Source organism: Elephantulus edwardii, unplaced genomic scaffold, assembly GCF_000299155.1.
Source record: "Elephantulus edwardii isolate Elephantulus edwardi_28Jun2011 unplaced genomic scaffold, EleEdw1.0 scaffold00283, whole genome shotgun sequence".
In the NCBI taxonomy this organism is placed as follows: domain Eukaryota; kingdom Metazoa; phylum Chordata; class Mammalia; order Macroscelidea; family Macroscelididae; genus Elephantulus; species Elephantulus edwardii.
In genome coordinates, this window is record NW_006400033.1 from 794540 (window position 1) to 805659 (window position 11120).

At 53.1% G+C, this 11120-nt stretch overlaps 1 protein-coding gene across 1 annotated transcript in view; it reads left to right on the forward strand.

Moving 5' to 3' along the window:
* POLR1A (polymerase (RNA) I polypeptide A, 194kDa) overlaps nt 1-9391 on the forward strand; it is a 57518-nt gene extending 48127 nt beyond the window's left edge. Inside the window, exons 27-34 of the mRNA XM_006900368.1 lie at nt 326-483; nt 3560-3686; nt 4863-4970; nt 5460-5753; nt 7027-7227; nt 8658-8775; nt 8951-9115; nt 9291-9391. Coding sequence (XP_006900430.1) covers nt 326-483; nt 3560-3686; nt 4863-4970; nt 5460-5753; nt 7027-7227; nt 8658-8775; nt 8951-9115; nt 9291-9391 — 1272 coding nt within the window. The remainder of the gene's footprint in view (nt 1-325; nt 484-3559; nt 3687-4862; nt 4971-5459; nt 5754-7026; nt 7228-8657; nt 8776-8950; nt 9116-9290) is intronic.
* The last annotated feature ends 1729 nt before the right edge of the window (nt 9392-11120 follow it).

Here is an 11120-nt window from a genome sequence, read left to right on the forward strand (position 1 = left end):
CTCGAGACAGGCAGCTGGCTGCACCTGAGCCTGGGCCAGTGAGAGATCCCAGCTGGGCGCTGAGCAAGGCTGCACCAGGAAGCTTTTAAGGTAATTGCTAGTTCAGCAGATCCTCATGGGCCTTGGAAGTAAAAGGTCTCCCTGGGTTAGCCCAGGTCCTCTCCAGAGAGCCTGGCATGGTCACCAGAGGTGACTAGCACAGTAGGTTTCTTGGGGCTTTGGTCCCTGGTACTGGCTGCTGTCTCCTTAGGTTTCCATAGCCCATTCACTGCACAGTCGCCTGGGGCCTGGCCAAATTGCGTTCTCTTTGCCTGTCTTGTTCTAGGTATTGCAGAAATTAGATGTCCAGGAGTCCTTCCGGATGGAAGCAAAACAGGAGAAATGCCGGGTGTACCAGCTCCGATTTCATTTCCTGCCACATGCATATTACCAACAGGAGAAGTGCCTGAAACCCAAGGACATCCTGCACTTCATGGAGACAAGGTCAGGGTATACATTGTGTTTGCTGTTGACCTCAGTCCAGAGGACCCTCCTGACCTGAGACTCCCTACAGTTGGCCACACTTGCCTGCATGAACCCATCGCGGAGCCCATAGGGCCTCTGTCGCATCATGGCCCTGATCCCGGCTTGTGGGTGTGACTGGCTTGGCCACACAATTCTCCCTAAGCTCTTTTCTCCTCTCACTTGATGAGTCAAGCTTCATGTCTTTTCTGGTTTGTGATGGTTGGAAGACATGGGAGTATGTGTGTGGTGAGGAGAGCCAGGCCCTGTTGCTGAGTCAGACAAGGAGGACTGCTGGTGTCTGCAATGCCATCAGCCCAGTGGTATTTGTGATGTGGTTGCAGATACATGTACACTTCGTGAGTGCAGACAGGCGGTGTATCAGGGGCACGCTGCTCTTAGACCCACTTTTATAGCTGGGTTCCCTCTGGTAGAGAATTGAATATGTTAGTCAGAAGTTAGACCAATTCAGGCACAGTACTGGTGAAGGGCTGGCTCTTTTGGGAATGGGAGGCCATGGTTGCACACACAGAAAATGACCCTGGGCCTGGCAAGCACAGAAGCTGATGAAGCCAATGGCAGCCCAGCTGATGGGAGCATGGGAACTGTCAGGGTGGCGCTCACCAGGCCAAAAAAAAAAAAGACTTTGTTTACGCAGTTATTTGGAATTTGTTGGTTGCTTTTTTATCTCCTGTTTTTTCAACGTTAGCAACTAATTCGTAAATTCTTAAAAGCCTGGTAAGGCCCAACCAAATAGATTCCGTCTGTCAGCAGGATTTGGTCTGCGGCCACCGGCCACCATGCTTAATGCAGACCAGCCCTCGGGTCTTCTCGGCCAGAGCTGCTGAGCTATGGGAACTGGGCCGAACAGAAGCAGGAGTCTCCACCGGGCCCATTTGTTCTCCACGTGTTACCATGTGACCTTTGTGGGTGGCTGCAAATGTTAACATGTGGTTCTGACAGTTGGCTGAGTCGTGGGGGCCAGTGTGGCTAAGTATGCACTGCCCTGTGCTGACTGGCTGTGCCCTGAATGGGCACCGGGCGTGCTCCAGTGCTCCAAGCAGGTGGAGTTGGGGATGGGTGTGTAGATGAGCCTGTGTGTGGATGTGAGCCCTGTAGCATCTTAAGTGTCTGCCTGGATTGAGAGCAGTCAGGCCTGTGGCCTTTAGTGGAGGCAGGATCACAAGGCCCGCCTGCCACTCCCAGATTGAGGGTGAAGACTGTTACCACCAGACGTCCTGGGTACTCTCCCCTACTTGCCTCTTTTGCTCAGCCCTTTGTGGGAAATGGCAGTTGGGATCATATGGCTTTTTGGCAGTTAGCAGGAGCAGATGTAGTCAGGAATTCCTTTTTATTCACCCAGAGCTTGTCCTACCAAGCAGGTGGGGCAGCATGAGGCAGGTGCCAGACTCTGCTTCCAGCCCTTTTTACTTCCATCCCATCTTATAGGATTGCAAATAGGAAATCACCTTTCATTTCTTCCTTTTAAGCAACAGCCCTGGCTTCCAAGCAATGCAGTGCATTTTCAGCTCTTAGTTGTGTTTTATTTGTCCACTTTAGAAGCTTATAAACTAAGCCATGTGCCCCGCTGCAGTTCTTACCCTTGACTTTGGCATAGTACACCCCTTAGCACTCAACCACAGATGGGTGGGGGAACATTGTGTGTGCTGGGCTATACTGAGGGTACCCTTCTTAAGGCCCCAACAGTGCAACAGCCACATCAGGGCTGCTTACAGACCAACAAATATCAGAGACTTTTCCCCGACTCTGGTCTACTCTTCTCTTCAGCCTCGTCTCTCTTTGGCTCGCTGCGTGCTCTCCCTCCTGGCGATGAGACTTTGGTTCAGGTTGACGGGGATACATATAAGCACGGAATGCCCCTCAGTCTGTTACACTGTTGCCTGGGGGTGGGTGTGGGTGTGGATTGTCCAGCGGGCAGGGTTTGACCCGCAATGGTGGCCAGGTGGTGTGTACTCTGGCCTGGCCCACCATGGCCACGTGGGCAGCCTCTGCATTAGGGCCGCCATGGATCTCACTCTCTGGCACGCAGCTGGTGGTGGGATGTTAGCCAGGCTCGTTCGGGTATGGCCAAGGGTCCTTTTCCTGTTTTTTATTCTGTGGGGTGAGTGGTGTCTGCAGACTGCCCTACCTGCCGTCTTTCTTATATTTATGCTCTCTTACATTTATATAATGAAACAGTTCGTTTTGGGATACTTCTATGAGTGGAAAGACAAGAAGAAGAGAGGCAGGAGGCTAATGAGCAAGGAAACCAGGGAGGGAACAGAGGATTGTGGGACGGCTAACGTGTAGGGAGTGCCTCCTGGGTCCTCGGCACCAGGCTGGTTCTTTTGAATTGATTTTGTTCAAACCTGTTGATAAGATTTATTGTCACAAAGTAGTCATCTCTGTCCTTTGAAATTCTGATGCCTTCTCTCACAGCCCTTAGTTCTTTGGATTGTCTGGCTCCCCGCCCTCTGAGGAAGGGGATAGTGTGGGTCCTGAGTTGGAGGTGATATCTTGGGACCTGCTGTCCTTGTGTGTGTAACCGTCACAGCAGCCCAGCCACCTTTAGTGAGCACAGCTTTCGCTGTCACCCACGGGGTGATTTCGGCTCCTAGCTGCATGTTGTTAGTGGGGATGCATGTTGTTCAGTCGGCCGGCTCCTGCCACGCTGGCTGCCGGTCCCTTGCTCCACAGGGCTTTCACTAACTGGTTTTCAGAACTAGATCACTTGGCCTTGCTACCTTAAGAGACACATCAGCACCACGTTTTATAGGTGAGGGGTGAATGCTCTGAAGCTGTCTGCTGTGCTACGTGCCGTGGGTCCCAGGAGTGGCAGATCCCTTTTGCTGTGTAGCTGGGTTCTTTCTGACAGACCAAGGTGGGCCATTCAGAAACGGTGCAGGGAGGAGGAAAGGCTGGGTCTCAGTCATTCATAAATGCTGAGGAAGCCCCAGCCTTTCCAGGGGCGATATGAGCTCCACCCCTGAGCAGACCACAACACAGGAGATGCCAAGGCAGGCACTGAACAGGCCACCCTGCTGTCTTTGTGTTTTAGATTTTTTAAACTTCTGATGGAATCCATTAGAAAGAAGAACAAAGCTGCTTCAGCTTTCAGAAGTGTGAATACTCGAAGGGCTACCCAGAAGGATCTGGACATCTCCGGGGAGTCTGGGAGGAACCAGGTGAGTGCGTTCCTGAGAAGCCAGCTTCAGCCCTGCCTGACCCGACAGGGATGGCCGTGATGTGGTGACTTCCAGTCACCTGTCCTGGAGAGATGTCATGCTATGTTTCCAATGCTCCTTGGGTCCCATCAGTGCATTCTGTAGTCCACAGGCCTTGACTTGGGTGTGAGGTTGGCGGGGGTGCCAGTGCTGTCCAGGCTGCTGTGCCCTTGGGTGATTTGTCAGAGGACCAGCTCAGAGGACTTCTGCAAGTTCTCCTCCTGGTTTCGTTTGACTTTGCCTCCCTTCCCCAAGCCAGATGGATGGAGGCCTACAGTGGAGACTAGCTGGTGGGGACTAGAAGGCATTTGGAAGGTGGGAACTGTAAAGAAGGAAAGGGAAGGAGCCAAGGAAAGCTGTAGGTACTGTATCTGGGGGTGGTGATCCCACATCTGCTGGGAGGCCCAGGGCAGCACCTGAGGCATTTGTGGGGAATGAGTCCCATTCTGAGTGTGTTCTGAGCCCACAGTGCTGGGCTTTGAGAACATGTGAGGCCACGTGAAAGCAGGGCACAGTGGGTATGGCAGTATGTCCAGACCTTGTCCCTTCCTCATGGAAAATCAGGTCAGTCTAGACCAGAGAGGTCATGAGAGCTCTCTGTCTTGGGGTTGCCAGCCAAGCGTTAAGCCGGCTGGGCTGTCCTGGCTATGCGGCTTGGTCCTAGCCAAGGAGGCTGACGAATGGGACCCAAGGCCAGGAGAAAGGGATCACTTCTCCCACCAGACCCCCTTCTTGCTCATCTGCATCCACAGCTCAAAACATTTGGGATCGTGTTTCTAAGGCTGTGCCTTCTTCTTTTAATGGCTTGGAAAGCCCTGGCCCATTTTTCTCCCTTTTTTAAAGTTGAAAAGACTTTTGATAAAGGCACCACATTTGGAGCTGAAGACATCAGGGAAGGAGGCATCTGATTTGGGACAAGCACAGAGTAGATGATGGTTGAGTGTGTGGGTGGAGGGGTGGGTAGAGGGGTAGTTGAAGAGTGGTGGGTGGATGGAATGATGGATGGGTGAAGGTAGGTAGGTAAAGGGATGGATGAGTAGAAGGTTGGTAGACACCCTCCACTTCCGAGATAGGCTGATAGATAATCTGAACACTGGGTACTAACACAGATCATTCTTGCTTGTCCTCAAACCTCAGGAGCAAGAAGACAATGAGGAAGAGGAAGGACACATTGTGGATGCTGAAGCTGAGGAAGGGGACGCTGATGCATCTGATGCAAAGCGCAAAGAGAAGCAAGAGGAGGAGGTGTGGGATCACTGGCTGGTGGGAGGGTGGGTGGTCACACCATACCCCATCTGACAGGCGTGTCCCAGTACTCAGCCTGCAGCTCTGCATCCTGCCGTGGGGCGAGCCCTGGCCAGCACAACCCAGTCAAGAAGCTGTGGTTGGACAGCAGGGTGTCAGAGGTCACACCAGGGTTGCCATTCTGCTTCTCCCTGGATGTGAATCAGACTTCAGGGCCCAGAAGCCTTTGTCACAGAGATCCCTCCACCCCTGCCCACAACCAGTCCCTTCCAGTCATATTGCTGTAAGGTGAAAAGCAGTTTAAAGGACTGACGGTATCCAAAATAAGAGAAAGCACAAGGTCAAGTTGATGAGCCTGGGTGTGCAGTATGGAGGGCAGGCATTGGCTCTGAGGTGGGAGACATTGGTGAGATGGAGTTGCAGGGATCGGGTCAGGTATGCCAGGAGGCAGGACTCTTGAGTGATACAACCATGGCCATTTCCTGCCAGGTTGATTACGAGAGCGAGGAAGAGGCAGAGAAGGAAGGGGAGGAGAATGAGGATGAGGACATGCAGGATGACCGGAGCGTCGCCGGTGATGGCCCCCAAGAGCAGGATGGAGAGATGGGCCCTAGCCCAGAGGAAGACACAGTGCCGCCACCGCCCCGGAAGTCCACTCACAGCCAGGGGCCCCAAGGAACACAGGGGGCCGAGGCAGTGGAGCGCCGGATCCAGGCTGTACGGGAATCGCACGAGTTCATCGAGGATTACAAGTATGACGTGGAGGACAGCCTGTGGTGCGAGGTCAGTGTGCCACTGGGTCAGGCCCAGCACTGTCCGTGTCTCGCCCTCTGACACAGGGGCTTTGCCTCTGTTATCCCAGGTCCTTTCAAGATCTGGTGACAGCTTCAGATCCACTGCTCTGACCACACACCTTCTGCATAGAAATCCCAGATGGCCAGGTTCTCTGTTTCAGGAACCGTTTCAATGCAGATCTGACCTGTTACGTAGTTTTATTGTTACTTTGACAGCTGTGTTAACAAACCTCCCTGCTCCAGGGAACCACTCTGACCACTGATGCAGACAGGAAAGCATTTGACTACCAAAGGCTGATGGTTGGAAGCCACCCAGAAATGCTGGAGATTGACCAGCCAGCTGCTGCTGAACTGTCATAGTATGAATGCACATGAGAACTGCGTGGAGCGGTTCTTCCTTGTACACGTGGGAGAGCTCTGGAGAGGTGGTGGCCCACACACGCAGGACTTCTGTGGAGCATTTCTTCCCTGTGTATGCGGGAGCCCTGTGGAGAGGTGGTGCCCCGCACACGCGGGAGTCCCATGGAGTGATTCTTCCCAGCGCGGAGGAGCCCCATGGGGCAGTTGTTCATGTGCACGCAGGAGCCCTGTGGGGCGGTTCTTTCCTGTGCATCCAGGAGTCATGGTTGACCCTGTCGCAGTGCAGTGCACTCTCCCATAAGCACAGCCTTGTACTCACCTCTGCTCGCTCTCTTAGGGACATAATAGTATCCCTGAAGAGTAGCTTGGGTGCTTTGACTAGTGGGTGCTGAGGAGTTGGTTTCCACTCACAACACCCCCACATGACGAGTAGAGCTGCCCCATGGGATTTTCTCAGCTGTGCTCTTTACGAGAGCAGACCACCAGGCCTTTCCCTCATAAAATGACGGGTGGGTTCAGATTGCCCACTTTGTTGGGTAGCAGCTTGGAGCTGAGCGGTTGTCCCTCTCTTGTCCTCTAGTGCTTCGACATCCATGAACACACGGTCCTTTCCTTTGGTCCAGTTCAGTGGTTCCCTAGTAGTACTGTGAATAGTGAGGACCACTTGCTGGGGTCACACACAGGAGACCAGTGTGGCCAGACCCTGCAGTGACTGAAGGTTGTCAACAGTGATGTTTCGTGCATAGCGGCCCTACTGGGCACACCTTCCATCTGGTGACAAGTGCTGCTCCTTCTGCCATCCAGTGTCCACCTGTGCAGCCCCTTCTCCCGCCACCCAGGTGTTCACAGAGATGACCTGGCAAGTGGCTGTCTCCCCTAACCTGACCCTTCTACCTCTGCAGGTGACCGTGAAGCTCCCTCTGATGAAAATCACCTTTGACATGAGCTCCTTGGTGGTGTCCTTGGCCCATGGCGCTGTCGTCTATGCAACCAAGGGCATCACCCGCTGCCTTCTGAATGAAACCACCAACAAAATGAATGAGAAGGAGCTTGTCTTAAACACAGAAGGCATTAACCTCCCAGAGCTGTTCAAATACGCTGAGGTGGGTGTGCTCTGTGCAGGTGGTCTGCTCGCCAGGACCTTGCTGCCTGTGTGGTCCTTCATACACATGGTCTCAGGGTCCTGCCTCTGGGAAGGGGTCATTTCCTGGGGACTTCCTAGGCCAGCTTCTCCCCTCCCCTCCTGACAGCTTTGTGCATCCACCCCACCTCCTGGAAACTTGGGTGCACTAACCTGAGAAGGGACTTTCCAGCAAGAAACTGCTGAAATTCCTCTCCCTCAGTGTTTCCCAAACTAATTTGAACACAACTCTTAACTGTCCTTGAAGTTCGGACTTACTGTAAGTAGAATTGTGAGAAATAACTAGGAAAATTATTTCCACATCCCTTTGCTGACTTGGTTCCTGGGAGCATCTGGCTTAGCACAGGCAGAGGAGGCCCCGCTAGCAGAGCTCTGTCCCCTCTCATCCAGCCATTTGCCTCTCCTCAGGGCAGATTCTCCCCCAGGACTCTTTTTTTATTTTTATTTTTTTATTGTATTATTTTTTACGTGTACCGTCAAATCAGATCTGACTGGTACAGGAGGAGATTGCCCCCTCCTTCTCCAGCAGAGCATCTGGTGGATTTGAACCATGTACCTCTGGGATTTCAGTGCAGTGTCTTGCCACTAGGCCACCAGAGCTCCCTTCCCCCAGGACTCTTAAAGAAATGCTCTCAGCCCCAGCACAAATGTCACTGGACACCTGGGCATGGCCTCCAGTAGCCACCCTTGTCAGAGCTGAAACAAGTTGCCAAGAACTGGCTTCCCCATCACTCTCTTCCTGCCCAGTGCCTGGCTTCTCTGCCAGGTGCTTCCTGCCCAGCCTCTTCCTTCCCTGGAGCCATTAACCAGGCCCTTCCCCCAGAGAATGGAGCTGGAGAGTGTGCTTTCCTCAGACTCAGCCAGGAGTGCTCCGCAGGGTGTGTTTCCTGTGGTGCCCATGTCCTTCCTGAAATAGGCCAGGCAGGTGGCCAGGGCCTCACTGTCCGTGTGGGCCGTGACTATTAACCGAGCACACGGCAATGGCAGCCTCTCTAACTTGTTTGTCCTATGTTCCCACCTGGGGCTGACTTGCTCTGTGAAGCTGACTTGTCCCACTCCATGTGTGTGTTAATTGACCATGGCAATTCTGTGCCTTCCAAAGAAACAGGTCTCTGTTTTAAAAAACAGTAACTGAAAAATGCCGCCTTCACTGTTGAATGAAAACCATATACCCAGCTCTCTGTCACATCTGGTAATGAAAACAAGGCAGCCAGTGCTGGCCCGCCAGCATTCCATCAACAGCCTTGCTTATGCTGTTTCCTTGTGCTAATTTTGGACCACCGCACAAGCACTTTGTTGTCAGCTGTCCTCAGCTGCCGGCCATGGGAGAGAGTGGGGCTGGAGACTTGGGTGGAACGGGGACCAGGCCTCATGGCAGAACCTCGCCTCCAGGTGTTGGACCTTCGCCGCCTCTATTCCAACGACATCCACGCCATGGCCCACACGTACGGCATCGAGGCTGCGCTGCGAGTGATTGAGAAGGAGATCAAGGATGTGTTCGCTGTTTACGGTACGAGGACGCACCCAGGAGCAGGGAGGGTGGGGACTCTGTCAGACAGCTTCAGGCTGCAGGTGGGGATCCCACAGCTGTGGTGGAGGGAGGTGCAGGGCAGCATCTGTGGGTCTGGCAAGTGATGCTGCCCCCGCCTAGCCGTGTGATTTTGCTGATGTTACTTGTGTCACAGGCATCACCATTGACCCTCGCCACCTCTCTCTGGTCGCGGATTACATGTGCTTCGAGGGCGTCTACAAGCCACTGAACCGCATCGGGATCCGGTCAAACTCATCCCCTCTGCAGCAGATGACTTTTGAGACTAGCTTCCAGTTTCTGAAGCAAGCCACCATGATGGGTCTGTCCTGCCGGGCTTGCTGGGTTGTCAGGCTCCGGTCCTCTCCACAGTGTCAGAGAGACCTTGGGAGCCAGGGAGTCTGGGTGGTGGTAGGGGTTGCTCAGTGCTGATCACTTCCCCTTCCCTTCCCCAGCTCTGCTTTCATTGGTCTGATACATGCCTTTGCCTCCCCCAGGTTCTCATGATGAGCTGCGGTCTCCTTCTGCCTGCCTGGTGGTTGGGAACGTGGTCAGGGGCGGGACCGGCCTCTTCGAGCTCAGACAGCCCCTGAGATAGCCCCTGGGTATCGCCTGCGGCTGGGAAGACTGGCTGTGATCACCGCGCGGACTGCCCTGTGCGTGAGGGTCAGGCAGCATAAAGTGACTGGAATTGTTGGGGTTCAGCGGGTAGCTGGCCTCTGGACTAGACCAGCTTTACCTGGAAGGATGGTAGTCCCGTATCCGGATTGTCATCAGATTCAGGACATTTCTGAGACTCTCCCTAGGGATGAAGCAGGATGGAATTCCTAGGAGAAGCCCAGGGCTGGCCTGGGAAGGCTCCAGGGGAGCAGCTCGTTGATGCCAGAACTGTGGAGTGTGTTCAGGCTTCCCCCGCACGGCCTGCTACAGCTCCCGGGCAGAGGCCTGAAGAGGCTCCCCAAGGATTGCCCAAGCTGAGTGTCCTACAGAGCACCCCAGTGGCCCCTGGCTCTCCTCCGGAGCTGCCCACACAGTCGGAGAACTTGGGCAAAGGTTTTGTAAAGCCAGAGGCAGTTTCTATTTTAGTCTAATGTTTTTCCAACTCAGGCTGAGTGATAAACATCACTGGGATTGACTGTTGGGAGGGAAGGGGGAGAAAGGAAAAAAAAAGCTTTGAGACTTTCAGTTTTTTCTGACGTGGTTTGTGGCTACTGCATTTGTCAGTCCAGGACTGAGATTTCACAGCACATGTGAACCCCTCTCTGCTCTTTTTGGAAGAAGTGAAGCAGCTCAGCTCCTGCTGCATGAAGGGTGACCCTGTCAGCATCTGGCACTGCCCCGTTAAGGGGAGGGTTGCTGCCGACACCTAGGCCTTGTTGGTGGGATAGTGTCCAGTCAGTAAACGTCCTGTGCCAGGATGCACTCAGGTTCCCAAGAAGAGCTATGGGAGGTCTAAGCCAGATCTGGTGAAGAGCATGGGTCTTGCAGCACTGTATCATTTTCCATTTTTAGACCAGTTGGAAGCACTTGAAATAGGAAAAGCTGGCCCTTTAGGGATGAGGAGTCATCTGGCGGCCCACCGACTGGACAGGTCCTAGACTGCCCCCAACCCTGGTGAGCAAGGCCATCTCATGTCTGAGGTTTAGTGAACAGCTGCGGGAGCCTGCGTTCCTGGTCCGGGCCGTTTGCTTCCCCTTGCCTTGCCTGCTTAGGGCTTTGTCCTTTGGGTTACAACCACCAATGAGGAGTTTCAAAATTCCCACACCATCAAGTCCCTCTTTCTGCCAAAGACTGAACAGTGTACTCAGCTCTGCACACTGAAACCTCCTGGGGAAGGTTTTTTGTTTGTTTGTTTGTTTTTTTCTTCTTAAGCTTTATTTTTTTTTAAAAATAATTTTAATGAGCATTTACAGAAATTTTGGATTTCCATTCATTCATTGCTGCACTTCTCTCCCCGCCCAGCCGCCCCAGTTCACTCTTCTCTTTCAAAAGTAAAAGAAACACTCCCTCCCTGGGACACAGTCTCCCCCACACCCCTCCCGCTGCCCCAAGTACATTCCACTATGCAACCTTAATTGTGGACTCTTGTGATAACCATAATACCCTATCATACATCACTTTTAAATTACTTTCTCCCTCATCTGTTTCAGTGCAGTATATCCAGTTTTTCTCAGTCTTACCCCAACCCCGATATCAGTCCCATTTTACAACAGTGGCACCGTGCAATATTTGTCCTTTTGCGACTGAGATATTTGACTCAGCATAATGTCCTCCAGGGTCACCCATTTTGAATAATATTGCATGAGTTCCTTGTTTTTCAATGCAGC